This window comes from Castor canadensis, chromosome 7 (assembly GCF_047511655.1).
Source record: "Castor canadensis chromosome 7, mCasCan1.hap1v2, whole genome shotgun sequence".
In the NCBI taxonomy this organism is placed as follows: Eukaryota; Metazoa; Chordata; class Mammalia; order Rodentia; family Castoridae; genus Castor; species Castor canadensis.
This window is the reverse complement of record NC_133392.1, coordinates 157,802,354-157,817,750: the sequence shown is the minus strand read 5'-3', so window position 1 is coordinate 157,817,750 and position 15,397 is coordinate 157,802,354. Positions and strand designations below refer to the sequence as shown.

The 15,397-nt window shown below is 54.4% G+C and overlaps 1 protein-coding gene across 17 annotated transcripts in view; it reads left to right on the top strand.

The window, feature by feature from the left end:
* Window positions 1-15,397, top strand: part of Camta1 (calmodulin binding transcription activator 1) — an 826,483-nt gene that overhangs the window by 727,634 nt on the left and 83,452 nt on the right. For 15 of the 17 annotated variants that reach the window (XM_074081464.1, XM_074081453.1, XM_074081463.1 and 12 more), the window contains 2 exons: window positions 9,080-9,220; window positions 10,680-12,523. In XM_074081464.1, the coding sequence (XP_073937565.1) occupies window positions 9,080-9,220; window positions 10,680-12,523 (1,985 nt within the window). Of the gene's footprint in view, window positions 1-9,079; window positions 9,221-10,679; window positions 12,524-15,397 lie in introns of those variants that run through there. The other 2 variants (XM_074081472.1, XM_074081471.1) reach the window with 1 other exon arrangement.

Below are 15,397 nucleotides of genomic sequence, written 5' to 3'. Positions count from 1 at the left end.
ACTTGACGACTTGAACCCATGAAAAGTCCTGGGGTGGTGATCCTGTGCATATAAGGGAGCAGAGCTCTGTCCCCATGGCAGGTCCAAGGACAAGGATGTCAGCTGTGACCCTAGGGGCACAGGCTCTGCTCTCTGCCAGTGTCCATAGGACCTGGAGGACATGGAGAAGCTGGGACAGCCCTGCAGGGTCTAATGAGAATTTCCCTGAGCGCTCTGCTGTCCCTTGGGTGAGGAACTGCTGTCTGGAGAGCAGGCTGACTCTCAGATGGGCCCAGCCCTGCCCGGTTCCTGTCAGGGCTCCCTCACCATCTCCCAGCCTGGCACTGAAGGGAGCAGAAAGGGCCTGGGAAGCCAGGTGGATCTAGTTTGGGACTGGCTTCCTTTGCCTGCTGAGGATCCTGGTTTGTTTTGCAATGTTTATTTCTCCCTCAGGCTAGATTCTATGGAGTGGTTGAGGCCTCCAAGCAGGACTGAAAAAGAAAGGCCTCTTTGATTTCCTGTCTCTCCCTGGTTACTTGCCACTCAGAGCTCACTGCGTACCCCCTGTTGTCACAAAAGCCCCTACGCTTCCTCTTCCCCACTCAGTCACTCGGTGAGCTTTTGTGGAGGACCTCATCCCTGCTCTGCTCTGGGTTTGACCACCACCCCACACTGATTTTGAGTTCTGTTCTGCACCGGGGATGGTTTGTTTAAATTTGAAAATCTTGGCTAACAATTAAATCTCCAGATCTTAAGCCTCTTTAAAGCTTTGGGCCACAGAGTTAGGAGCTGAGAGGTGGCCCCCCAAAAGGAGCCTGCACCACCTCTGACACCCATGGGGCATCGAGGCCAGGGTCCCAGGGCAGCAAGAAGGAAAGGGTCTGGAATCTCACTTGGTCTCCTGTCCCCAGTTCCAAGTGGCCTGAAGGGGCTGGACATGCTGACATGTCAGCTGGTCATTCCCCACTGGTCCAGGAAGAATAGGCTGCAGTTAGGCCTGAAGGGTGGAAAGGGTTGCAGAGCCATGTGGCTTCCAGACTTGGAGTAACTGTTGAGCCTCCTTCTCTCCCTGACAATTTGTGCTTCTGACACTGCAAGACAATCATAGCTTCTAGCACATTCACACTCTGAAGAATTCCCAGCCTCAGTAACAACGCCACTTAGCAAATCAGAAGAAGATTTGGAGTGCCTCGGAAGGATCGGAAATACCGCACCCTTGGCCCAGTTAGCTCCCCTTGGCAGGAACACTCAGCCAAGGCCACTTTTTACGTCACTGAGCACCTTGGAGATTGCCTGGAAAGCTACCTGTGTGGAGGCAAAAGGAGTGCCATCTCTGTGTGGCCTGAATTTTCTGACCTTGGAGTCATTGACACAAGTAGCACAAAAGTCACTACCTGTGCTTGACACAGGACGGCCAGGGTAGGTGCTCCACCTCCCGGTTCTCTGACGGACCTTTGCCCCCACCTTTTCCCAGATGATGTGTCACATTGCAATGGAGTCCATATCTCCTGGCAGATGGGGGGTTCTCAATTACCCCCTTCCCCCCACAGTGACAACCAGCAATCAAACTCACTCAGGACATGGCACATGGCCATGTAGAAAGCACACACTTCGTCCCAGCCTCCCTCAGCCTCTGCATCTCTCGAAATGAGGTTTCTGAAAATTTTGTCCTCAGGACCAGTAGGAGAGTGAGAGTTGTTGGTGAGGTCAGGAAATTGAATAGTACGTGGGTGTCTGGATATGAGAAGTTAAATCCAATGAAAATTTCATCCGGTTGAACCAAGAAATCAGAAGCGGGGCCTTTATTCCTGTCAACAAGAATGCAGTGAAAATTAAACCAACACGCTCGCTGCCATTTCCCATTGACCTTGTTGCCATGACGACAGCCTTCCAGCGTCAACAACTCACAGGACTCCAAAGGGGCTCTCGTTCACTCCTCCAGGCAGGCGAGGCACTTGGACATCTCCCTCTCCCTCTCGCCTCGGTCCGTGGCTCATTAAGCAGGATAACTCCATCTCTGGAGCTGCCTGGGAGTGTCCCGGTTTCTCCTCCTGTCTGGACAAGTGGTCACAGCACCCCTTTCCTGTGTCCAAGGTGACCTGGTTCGGACAAGGTAAATGGTCACCCTTGTTACGAGTCTTCCTTAGGTGGCAGGTGCTTGAGCTCAGGCAGCAGAGAAGGAAGGGAACCACACACACACACACACACACACTTATAGGCCTTAGGACACAGGTGTTGCCACTTGTCCCTGTAACCTGCTCACCACAGTGCCAAGAAATCTCTTCCCCAGCAAAGGAAGGCCAAATGTCGATTCCAGCAGGCGCTGCCTGTGCTGTTACCGTGGAGACCAGGCTCCAGCCGGGACCTCCCCTGTCATCTTTCCAGAAGTTATTTCCCCACAGAGCAAAGAGGACCAGGCAGCTGGCTGTCACCTCCTCAGGGGCTACCAGGGCTGAGAGGTCTTCCAGGGTCCTCCTTCCTGGCCCCTGGTCTGATTCCTTTCCAAGGTCTTTGTGGTGTGACTTCACAGAACAGGAACCATCCTCTCACTCCACCCTCTACCCCGGTGCCCCTAAACTGGAATTCCACATACCTCTATGTACTTGATGTCCCCTAATCAGGTGAACTGGCAAAAGACACCCAGATGCGGAAACTGAGGTTCAGAGGCACCGAAGCGCTCCTCAAGATCACACAGCATGTGAGGCCCCCGAGCAGGCCAGCTGCTCCTGGACCCCATCTCCCACAGCTCTGGAACCCCAGCTCCTTCCTCCATGTAGTTCATGATGTTCATCCCTGATAATGTGATAATGGGAAGTCCAAGCAAGGAGGCCTTGTCTCAGGGCCACCTGCTGCCCCACAAGTCCCTACCGTCCTGGGTGAAGACTTTCTTTGGATTCTTTGTCTTTCATCAAAATCTCCGCTAAACCCACCCCAAGCCTGCACCTTGCCTGCCATGAGAGAGGAGGCTGGGGCTCACTTCCAGGAACCCAGGCAGGTCAGACCTGAGCCCTCAGGCCCCCTCCAGCCTTGCTCAGGGTCTTCCATCTCCGCCATCCTTGCTGCTGAGGTGTTCCAAGAACAGTTCTCTAGTAGGACTCTCCCCAGCCCTTCCCAGCTCCTCCCTGGTCCCCCAGTTCCTCCCAGTTCATTCCAGCTGCTTCCTGCCTCTCCCTGTACCATCAAGGCTGAAGGGGAAGTCTCTCTGCCCTGTCCTGGATGGCTTGTCCAGTTGACCAACAAGCACTCAGGGCAGGCTGCCCACCTGGCAGGACCCCTGGTGAGGAAAACCATGAGGGAGGAGCTGAGGACTTGGGAGTTTCTGCCTCCCCAGCCCCATGGTGGGCCTGGCCCTATGGAAACAGCCCCACTTGGGATGAACAGCCCCAGTCTCAGGTGTTCCATCCCTCTAGGGAGTCAGGGTCCTCTCTGGGGAGTCCTGCTACAAGTGGTGGGGAATCCTCGCCTTCCATTCTGCCCACTGATCAGCCATCCAACCACTCCTCACCACCTCCTCACCTGGTCAGGAAAAAACGCACCTAAGAGCACCCAGGTGAGTGTCTCAGTGGAAAGAGCTTAAATCTGCAGTTACTCCCCATTTAGCTTTGGGAAAATTGTGTCATCTTTCTGAGTGTTGGTTTTCACATGAATAACATGGGATAAGAATTCTGCCTCAGAGGACCATTGAGAACTGAGCGATGTCATCACTAGCTCAGGGTTCTCAAACTCCCAGAGGACCAGCTTCTCTGATCCATCCATGCCTTGACAGGGGCCAAGAATGTGCATTTCTGACAGGGTCGCAGGTTTGAAGCTTCTGTAGGGACCTCACCTTGAGAACCACAGTTCTACCTTAGAGCACCCATCCCAGGCTGCCACCAGAAGCTGTGCTCCATCGGGGCACTCGTTATTGTGACTTATTTCTTCTCATAATGGAGTCAACATCTAAAGTAGCACACCCAGTGTCCGGCACTTGGTCGAATAGACATTATTTTTGTTGTTAGTGTTATTGGGGCATGAGTGTTACAGTTCACAGAAGGAAAAATGAACAAACATAATAAAAAAAGAAATGGTGCTGGGGAGACATGATTGATTGAGAAATTGTCCATTCACTCAACAAACCCTTATCAAGTACCTACTATGTGCCAGGCATGGTTCGAAGCAGAGAGGACAGAGCAGTGTCAAGCCCTGCCTTCATGACTCAGACTGTGACTCTGGTGGGGATGAGGAGAGCTAGAGTAGCAGGGGGACTTCCAGGAGGAGGTGGGGACTTGTGCGGGGAAAGAGGGCAGGATTTAAGGTGGTACAGGAAGGAGACACCTAGAAAGTCCCTGGTGTTAGGACTCCTTGCACTCTCACCCACAGGTGTGCAGAGCACAGGCCAGGGAGGGTGTCTCCCAGATGCTGGCTCTGATCACAAAGCCAGGGAAAGGGGGATGGTGGACCCAAATGGGGTGTTTTAGGCTGCTCAGTTTGAGTGTTTGTTCCTCAAAACTCATGTTAAAATTAATCCCCAGTGTGCTGAGGTGAAGCCTAGTAGGAGGTGTTTAATTACTGGATTAATATCAGTGTAACAGAGCTCCTAGGAAGGGGCTCTTCCCATAGAGTGGTGCAGTCAGAGGCCCCCATCAGAGGCCCACACCTTCATCTTGGAATTCCCAGCCTGCAGAGCTGAGAACAATGAATCTCTGCTCATAATAAGCCATCACCCAGACTGTGGCATTCTGGGACAGCAGCACAAAATATGCTAAGACATTGCCACACCAAAACACCACAGACTGGGGACTTACTGTCTCCCGGTTGTGGAGGTTGGAAGTCCAAGCTCAAGGTGACTTCCGGGTTGGTTTCTGGTGAGGCCACTATTCCTGGCTTGCAGATGTCCCCCTTCTCCCTGTGTCCTGTGTGACTTTCTCTCTTTGCACAAACACCCCTGGCGTCCCTTCGTTTTCTCCTAAGGACACCAGGCCTATTGGATAGGGACACTAACATATATATATGTTTATATGTATATAAAACCTTGCTTATTAATAACCTCCTTAAAGACCTGTTTCCAAGTACAGTCCCACTGGGGGTTAGGGCTTCAACCCATGAATGAGTGGGGCACTATTCAATTTATCATGAATGAGGGGGGCTATACCTGGCCTAGCCAAGGCCCTGGGATGGAGCAGCCATAACCCAGGAGGCTGGCAGCTGCCCTGTGCCAAGTGAAGAAGCCCCGCCTTCACCCAGCCCTCCCCTCCACATCTCAATCCTCTCTTCCCAGCGGTTGGGCGCCTCTTGGATAAATTGTTCATCGGAAGAAGCTCTCCAAAGCATGAACCACATGCTGTGGTCATTGATTTCGTTTTCATTATTCATATTAGTGGAAGCTGCCTTGCCGTGGGTCATAATTAGGGTAAACATCTTCAACAGACCAGGTCGGCACTGGAGTGGGCCAGAGGATTCCTGTGACAGCCACCCCCAGCTCCAGCTCTGCTTGCAAGTCCTGGAACAGCTGGGCTGCAGGGAACCCTCTCAGTCCCCAGGCCACGCATCTCAGGGCAGCAGTGGCTGGGGAAACTGCAAGAGGGAGCTCTTTAAGGGGCCCAGCATCCAGCTTCCCTGGTGCCCAGGCCAGTGTGTCCTTCCTGGCTATTCCTGTCCTGTAGAAGTCTGAGTTAGGGCCAGTTTACTCCATTCCATGCCTGTTCTCCTCCTTCTCTGGTACTCTCCCTGTCCCAGACTTCCTGGGGACACAGGTCCCTTTCCATCCTCTGCCCAGCCCAGTGACCATGGCCCAGGCGCCATGTACCAGGAGCTGAAGAAAAGGGCCATCTGTCTGGGGTTTGGCTCAGGTTGAGCCAGAACACGCAGGCTGACCTCCCAGTCCAGGTGGCCAACTGTGCTTGGAACAATACTCAGAGTTGCCAGGACTTATTTTCCTGGGAATCCCACTTTCCCTTGCACTCGATCAAGTGCACTTTGGCGAGTTTCCTTTCACTGCTTTTACAAAGGAGGAAGGGCCAGGACAGGGGGTCCGAATGTGCGTTTACTAACCTTCCTTTCACTATAGAAATCTCCTTTCCCGCTGATTCATTACGTGTGGGGAAGCCAAGCATGACATGTTAAAAGCCATCGTGATAGTATTTGATATTCAGTACTAACAGCTCACCCTCTCAGAGGAGGGGGCTTTTCTCCCCCTTCCCCAGAGAGGAGAAGGAGACAATTTGCATACTGGATGTGCCAAGACAGTAGGTAATTTGCATTAAGCATCCAGAAATTCTCTGCTTGCAATCTGTCACCCTTCACTGGGTTTTCATTTTATAACCTTCACAACATAAGGAAGGGAGCAAGAAGCAGAGAGGATGTGACCACTGCACCAGCAGGGGCTGAGGAAAAAAGAGCCAAGCTGCCCTGATCAGAGCAGAGGAGCCCATTCAGAAATGCCAGAAGACCATGCCTGCCTGCCAAACCCAGACCCAAGACCCTTGGCTGGAGTGTGGCCAGAAATCATGGGTGGTGATGCACTGAAAACCACTTATCTCTCCAGAGAGCAAGTTCAAGCCCAGTAGGGAGTCCTGGAGACCATCTGGGTGGGCCTTTCAATGGGTGTCTGCTCAGAGTTCCCAGAGGGCTTGAGCCTCTGCTGTGTTTAATGTCAGGACAGAGCTGAGTGTTCCCATGCTGGCTTTAAAAATGACCTGGAACACTCCACTCCAGACCAACGATGTAGGATCTCTGGGCTGGGACATGGGCACAGCCAGGGTAGGAGACAGATGGCTGGGACAGAGAAGCTGCCTGTATGTGTCATGGGAGAGAAAAGTTCCAGTCCTGCCCTCAGCCCCATACGTGATAGGAGCTGTCATGTCCCCTCCCTGAGCCTGTGGTTTCTCACCTGTAAAATGAGTTTGGAAAGGTTCTCAGCCAAGGAGTGCCCTGGGCATAGGGCAAGGCCAGTGAGCCCCTGATCCTTACTCCTGCCTCTGCCAAGACCCCCTGCTGTCATCTGTCTTCTCTATTGGATTTCTAGGGGGAGGGTTACTTGAGAAAAGGGCTCCAATAGCTATGATGAGACTGGCCTGGACTGGGCCTTCCCTTCCAGCTCCTGAGGCAAGATGCTCAGAATAAACCCAGCTGGGCCTTACCAGCAGCATCCAAGGCCTCTGGGGCTACTGGAGAATTCCTTGGGAGGCCCAAGATGGAGGCACTGCATAAACACATCACCCCCTGCACATGCCCATTCCACACAGCTCCAAACAGGCAAGCTCCTCTTCAAGGCAGGACAACTCAGCAAGCAAGTGCCAGGTGCCACACAGCGCCATCACCTCCACTCACTGCCCTGTCACAACGCAGGACCCACTGGGGACTGCTGAAGGTACAGAGACAGGGTTCTGCAGACCTCTAGAAGAACAGAGGACAAGGCAAACACCTGCCAGGTGGACAGCACGTGTGGAGAAGGAAAGCAGCCTCCGGAGGGATTTCGTACAGAGCGCTCCTGCATACCGGGTTTCTTTCCCTTGAAGACCCACCAAAGTTCTGAATACAGGAGTGACAAGGAACAGAGACCCGAGCCAGTGTTCCAAGGCTGAGCCATCTCAGCAAGATGCTTCCTTCCCTTAGCACAGTCCCTTTGGCCTTGGCCACACCCCAGGGCAGGATCAGGGCTGTGCTTCATCCATGTCACAGCCACCACCATCGTCACTATGAACTGTGTGAAAAGATTACATTTTGTTAGGGTTACAAAAAGTGCCAGGCTTCCTCCTGGCCAACTGGTATGATGAGGCAGGAACTATTACATGTCTTTTTTTTTTTTTTTTTTTTTCCAGTACTTGGGTTTGCACTCAGGGCCTTCTGCTTGCTCTACCCCGTGAGCCACACCCCCAAGCCCTTTTTGTGTGAGTAAGGATAAGGTCTTGTACTTTTGTTTGGGATAGGTCTTAGACCTTGATCCTTCTATCTCCACTTCCTAACTGGGACTACAGCCTGCACAACCGTGGCTGGCCCTTATATTTCCATTTTAGAAGCAAAGAAGCAAGCTGAGAGCTAAGTGATGTGCCCAGATTCACACAACAAGATCAAGCCCTGAACACAAATCCAGGTCTGAGCCTGGCTCGGTCCCTACGTGCCAAGCAAACTGTCCGCTTGTGACTGCATTCTGGAACCCTGCACAGAACAAGGACAGGTCCTGCAAGTGTGACAGTTTGCCCCCCGCCCCAGGCCATGTGAGAGTTGTTGCAGCCTAAAGCTGGCAATTTTTTCCTGTTTTGGTGAAGCTACTTCCTCTTCCTACTGTGTCCTGGTGCCACCCTCCTCCCCTGCACAGTAGCCTCCCTCCTGAGGTCCCGGCATTGTAGACACTGCCTCTGGAGTCCACCTCTACCAGGGCCACTGACAGAGCCACCCAGTCAGGGCCCTCCATCCCAATTGCAGGGACTGTAGAGGCCTAGCATCCATGGTTGACCTGAAAGCCCTGGGTGTCTATTCAGATGACTGATATCAGTTAACACTGAGCCCTGGGGTCCCTACTCTCCTAGCCATGAGGACACTTCAGTCCTGTCTCCTTCTCTCCAGTCTCTCCTGCGACCTCTTTGTGGCAGAGAAATCTGGGGGAAGCAAGGGTGGAGGTCTCCCATGAGGGAAGATCTCCCACACACACACTCCAGGGGACAGGTCCTGGTCCTCCTGCTCACTGAACCCTCCACCCTCCATCTTCTGAGTCTCCACCAGGGTCAGTCTGGATGGGTACCCCAGCCTTATCGATCCTCCTCTACTGTCCTTATTCCCCTTTCTCCTTTTAGGGCCTAAGAGCCCATCGGTGCCCTTGGACTTTGGGGAAACAAAAACAGAACAGCTCTAGGTGCACCACTCCCTAGGTGCAGTAGGGGAAAGGGAAGGGGAAGGAAGGAGAGAGGAAAAGAGGGGATAGAGGAGGCAGAGGAATTGCTCAGAGCTCCAGATAGAACGGGGAGTCCAGTGGGCAGCCAGTCTCTGCCTCCTCCCTGTGCTCATCAATTTGCCGCTGGAGTCAGCCTCCCAGCAGAAAGTGGACTGAGCTCAGAGAAGGCCTGGTGTCACCCCTGGGTCAGGGCCTCCTCTCCCTGATGCCCCTCTGCCTCTCTCTCCGCAGTCCATGGCATCAAGTGGACCTGCAGCAATGGAAACAGCAGCTCGGGCTTCTCAGTGGAGCAGCTGGTGCAGCAGATCCTCGACAGCCACCAGACCAAGCCCCAGCCTCGGACCCACAACTGCCTCTGCACAGGCAGCTTGGGTGAGCCGGGACCCCTGGGGGGCAGGTGGCACCGGGGCACAGGGGTTCCACCATGATGTCTAGTGAGGGAAAGAGGGGATGTCAGCACCCAGGATGGACACCCAGCAGATCCCTCACCTTGGTCCTATCGCATAGAACTTGCTTCCCAGCCCAACTTGGGTAAGAGAGAGCAGCTTCCAGAGAGGCAAAGGGGACAAGAAGTGGTGGACAGCAGCCGAGGGAGTGGAGAGGTTTGGAGAGCAGGCCTCCTTACACAGGTGCTACATTCTTGGGAATCCTCAGCAGAGGCCTGGGCTGCTGAGCCCTGGGGTCTTTTCAGGAACATTTTTCCCAAGCCAATGGGATCACTCAAGCTAGGCCTTTTTCTTTAACCTCTATTTCCAAGAAAGGAAGACATCCTGCACACTCCTTAATGTGCCTGCTTTCTGGATAATGGTGTTTGCTGTTTGAAATGTGGTTCTCCACTCCCCTGGCAGCATTAATTAACTATTTCCATCAGAGAAGGTTGGGTCATTTCTCAGTGAAGTCTTTGTGCATTTAGGAGTCTTGGTGGTGAGGCTATAACAGGATCAGAGGATAAGTCACCCTTTTATCAAAAGCCAAGTGAGCCTTATCCAATGGAATGAAAATAATGACAGAGTACTTCCAGAGGCCAGAGGGGACGAGCTGCGGAGTCAGAAATGCTTAGCTCCTGGGCTCTTTCCTTCCCTGCCTCTGGCTGGAGCTGGGGCTCTGTCCCTGCTTAGGATTTAGAAGGACTTTTGTCCCTCAACAAGTGAAGACAGGCCCCCGTGGAGAGGATAGTCTCAGATACCTTTTCTGTCTCTGTGCTTTCTGCTACAAAGAATGTAGCACATTCTTTGGTCCTGGGTCTTACAGCTGATACACAGAGAGTGCAGTCTCTCTGCCTGCCCCAGTCAATCCTTGGCTCCCAGTCCCGGGGTGGTGGGGTAGGGTCCCTCACTGAGCACCTGAAGAGGTCAGGGGCTTCTTGAAGTGTTGCATGGCCAGACAGGTATGAGAAGTTGGGGTTGGAGTGGGAACATACAACCCCTGGGCTGAGCCCCTCTGACCAGTGACAGCTCTTCCACGGGCTTTTCTGAGGGGCCTCCCCTTCCTCCTTCCCAACCCCAAAATGTCAGATGCCACTGCTACTATCTGAAAAGAACAACAAGGATCAAGACCCCCTGGTCTTTGAAGAAGGGTCACATAGGTCATGGGAGAGCCACAGGGCTGGGAGAAAGTGGACATGAGACCCTGAGTGTCCAAGGGGTATGATCTGTGACTTTGACCAGAGATCACGAATGGGACTCCCAGACAGGGACTCGCCAGGGCCCCAGCTGCTCAGGGACAAGATTTGCCCGTGTCCCAGCTCTGACCCTGTTTCTGTATGCATGTGTGTGCACATGTGCGTATGCGTGTGTGTATGCGTGTGCGTGATGTGCTCTGATCTATGCAGGAGCGGGCAGTAGCGTGCACCACAAGTGTAACAGTGCCAAACACCGCATCATCTCACCCAAGGTGGAGCCGCGGACGGGGGGCTATGGGAGCCACTCAGAGGTGCAGCATAACGACGTCTCAGAGGGCAAGCACGAGCCCAGCCATGGCAAGAGCACGAGTCGTGAGAAGAGGAATGGCAAGGTAGCTAAGCCCGCACTGCTGCACCAGAACAGCACCGAGGTCTCCTCCACCAACCAGGTGGAGGTCCCTGACACCACCCAGAGCTCCCCCGTGTCCATCAGCAGCGGGCTCAACAGCGACCCAGACATGGTGGACAGCCCCGTGGTCACTGGCGTGTCCAGCATGGCAGTGGCCTCCGTGATGGGGGGCTTGTCCCAAAGTGCCACGGTATTCATGTCGGAGGTCACAAATGAGGCTGTGTACACCATGTCCCCCACCGCCGGCCCCAATCACCACCTCCTCTCACCCGATGCGTCTCAGGGCCTTGTTCTGGCTGTGAGCTCCGATGGCCACAAGTTCGCCTTCCCCACCACAGGCAGCTCAGAGAGCCTGTCCATGCTGCCCACCAACGTGTCCGAAGAGCTAGTCCTCTCCACCACCCTTGATGGTGGCCGGAAGATTCCAGAGACTACCATGAACTTTGACCCCGACTGTTTCCTCAATAACCCAAAGCAGGGTCAGACATATGGAGGTGGGGGCCTGAAAGCCGAGATGGTCAGCACCAACGTCCGGCACTCGCCGCCCACGGAGAGGAGCTTCGGTCTTACCAGCGTCCTCACCAAGGAGATAAAGACAGAGGACATGTCCTTTGAGCAGCAGCTGGCCAAAGAGGCGTTCTCCTCCTCCACGGCCGCCGCGTCCAGCCCCCTCACCCTGACCGCGGGCTCCAGCCTCCTGCCATCAGGCGGGGGCCTGAGTCCCAGCACCACCCTTGAGCAGATGGACTTCAGTGCCATAGACTCCAACAAGGACTACACGTCCGGCTTTAGCCAGACGGGCCACAGCCCCCACATCCACCAGACCCCCTCCCCGAGCTTCTTCCTACAGGATGCCAGCAAGCCCCTCCCCCTCGAGCAGAACTCCCACAGCAGCCTGAGTGACTCTGGGGGCACCTTCGTGATGCCCACGGTGAAAACAGAGGCCTCGTCCCAGACCAGCTCCTGCAGTGGTCATGTGGAGACTCGGATAGAGTCCACCTCCTCTCTGCACCTCATGCAGTTCCAGGCCAACTTCCAGGCCATGACAGCAGAAGGGGAGGTCACCATGGAGACCTCACAGGCTGCTGAAGGGAGCGAGGTCCTCCTCAAGTCTGGGGAGCTGCAAGCCTGTGGCTCAGAGCACTACCTGCAGCCCGAGAGCAACGGGGTCATCCGCAGTGCCGGCGGTGTCCCCATCCTCCCGAGCAGTGTGGTACAGGGACTCTACCCGGTGGCCCAGCCCAGCCTGGGCAACACCTCCAACATGGAGCTCAGCCTGGACCACTTTGACATCTCCTTTAGCAACCAGTTCTCCGACCTGATTAATGACTTCATCTCCGTGGAAGGGGGCAGTGGCACCATCTATGGGCACCAGCTGGTGTCAGGGGACAGCACGGCACTCTCGCAGTCGGAGGATGGGGCACGTGCCCCTTTCACCCAGGCAGAGATGTGCATCCCATGCTGCAGCCCCCAGCAGGGCAGCCTGCAGCTGAGCAGCGCTGAGGGCGGGGCCAGCACTATGGCCTATATGCATGTCGCCGAGGTGGTCTCTGCCGCCTCCGCCCAGGGCACCCTGGGAATGCTGCAGCAGAGCGGACGCGTGTTCATGGTGACCGACTACTCCCCAGAGTGGTCTTACCCAGAGGTAAGCTGCAGCTGCTACTGCCACCTCCCCACCACCCGCCTGCCTCACTGCCATCAGGCAGCCAAGAGAAGCATGGGGCCACCTTTTGGATGAAGCTCTGGACCATAAAGACAAAGTTGTCCCCTCCCTCTGTCCCCACTGACAGTGGTTCTCAAACTTCACTGCAGCAAGTATTTTTGGAGTCAGGGGTGTTTGGAGGCAAATTGGTCAGAACAGTGCTGTTTCCTGGCTGTGTGTTAAGTGTCCACCTGGGCTTTGGTTTGCTTGTTTGGTTTTTGGGTTGGGATTTTCCTTTTTTTTCTAATAGTTTGTTCGTTTGAAAAAGGGGTCGTAGGGTTGCTTTAAAAACATTCAGAAATCATCCATCATGGCTCGCAGGTCACCTGTACCCATTGCTCTGGCTTGTCTTCACTCAAACCAAACAAACACCTGAAGTGAAAGGGAGGGCACAGCTTCTGAATACTCACCCATGAGATTGTTGTGGCCATCTACAAAGTCAAAGGCATGTCTTATGACCCAGGATTCCAATCTGCCCATTCCCCCCGCCCCCCACAACACACTCAGGGCTGACTCACTTCCCAGGAAACTGACTTTGGGAATCACGACTCCAAAGAACGGGACTGCAGGAAGACCCAGGTCTGGCCTGAAGGCCACAAGTATTTAAGACGGAACCTTTGCTTTTTCTGCAAAGTAGAATGGGATGGGAAGGGGACAGTGTGGCCCCAGCTTTCCCTTGATAACCTGCTGCACAGGACAGAGCTCCCTGGCTCCTTGCTGCTTGCCTGCCAGGCACTCACAGAGGAGCACGTCCCCTGGGGCCTAGATGAACACTTCTTCCTCAGGGGTGACTGCCCACAGCTCCCTCAGCTAGCTCCCTGCCAATTGTCTAGCTGCTAGGGGCTCTGGGAAGTACCAAGGGAGGAGGCTCATACTTGCCCTCCTTCCCTCTGGCAAATAAGATAAGAAAATCTATGTACAAATGCCCCACAGCTCCCAAAAAACTGCCATAGCTGCCCACAGAGCCTTTGGACAGGGACAGCCTGGAAAGAAAGCAGGTGTCTAGAAAGACCAGATGCTGCCCATTTGCTGTGTGTTGACAAAAGTGGAGAGGCAGCTGCTGTGCGTGAGTGGTTAGGGGCATGGGGCTGAGGCTGAAATCTGGATTCAAGTCCTCAAATGACCTTAAACAAAGTAATGTCTTACCTGTCTCTAAAATTAGAGTGATAATCCCTCAGTGAGGACTAACTGAAGGAGTGCCCAGTGCAGCGCCTGCCTCTTCAGTCTTTCTCCATTTGGTCCCCCCTGTCCCCTTGGTAAGAGCCCAGAATGACCCAACTAGGCTTCCTCCTGGTGCAGCCCAGTGTGACCCCTGCTCTCATCAACACACTGAACTTGGGGGCACATCACTGTGCCCACTAGGGTTCCAGCTGGGTAGCTTGTCCCCACAAGGCTTAGGGAAGCAATTGGCAGAGATCCAGAGGGAGGGCTAGGGTTGGATGTGGTGGGAAGACCAGCACTGTGCTCTGATGTGACTCTTCAAAAACCGACTCTGGGCCTCAGTTTCCCTATCAGTGCATAGCTGAGAGGGGGTGGTCTTGGGTCCCTCCAAGTTCTCGGACCTGGGAGATTTGGCCTCAGAATGCATGGAACCTCCTTGGAGCCCATGGGTTACAAAAGCTAGAAGATAGTAGGAGGGGGATCCCCTCTTTCCCCAGAGCCCTGGGCTGTGAGCACAGGTCCTGGCCGGGCCCAAGCCAGCACTTCAGCCCCCTTGGGCCTATCTGGCCCTGTGAAGGGGACCATTGGTTGGCTTGATTCTGTCCCTCCTTCTCCAACCTGTGTATCCCTGAAATGTATCTCAGAGAAAGTCAGTTCCGCAGCTCACCACTCGAGGGCGGCCCGACCCAGCAAACGCCGCTGCAGGCGGGCGTATCCGACCCGGTTTTCCAGACACTCTTGATGCTTCCTGTTATCCAGAAACAAAAGCAGCTCAGCCAATTCGATTCGGGAAATGCCCCATTTGGAGCCAATGGGGCCTCATGGTGATGTCTCAGAGGCCCCAACAGCTCTGAGGGCCACTCCTTCCTTGCCCAGCTCTCCTACCCAGGACAAAGTCCCCAGGACAACAGCAGGGGCCACACTGTCCCCTGTCCTATAGACACTTGTGTCCCCTACAGTTCACTCGCTGGCACATTTGCCCTTCATCCCGTTCCCTTCTACATCCAACCAGAGACAATTTGTGTACTGATGGTCAGGAGCCCTGTGCTGACATGACTTGGCCATGCTCAAGAACAGCTCTGCAGTGAGGCATGAAGCTGGAGCTTCACTTCCTACTCCTCAAATATGGAGTCAGGCTACATGGTCCCCCTCGTGATGCTACCCTGAGTGGTTCCCAGACACCCACTTAGCAGGAAGGCCATGGCCAGGCCATCCTGCTGGCTCTTTTCTGGGTGTCCCCCTCTCCCATGGAATGTTCTCCTTTCTTCTATGCTCTATCCGCCTCCACCTGCAGCACACACCCATGCACACGCACACACGCACATGCATGTACACACATGCTTGCACACACATGGTGCCCCCATGCCCCAGCATCTGCCCTGTCTACTATGGAACTCTGAGCCCTACACCTAAAGACTCCCAGAGCACAGAGACCTCAGATGGCATCTGCTTCTCTCTCCCCGCCCCTCCCCCATCCTCCTGCGTCACCTCCCACCACTGGCTCCTGCTGTACCAGGCAGATGAGGCTGCAATTAGAGCCCTCAGGCACGCACACGTCATAACCAATTCAGCACAGCCAGGCGAGCGGTTGCCATGGGAACTGTCCCCTGAACTGATGGATGCTGAGGCTTCCTGCAGCGGTTTCCATGGAGAAGA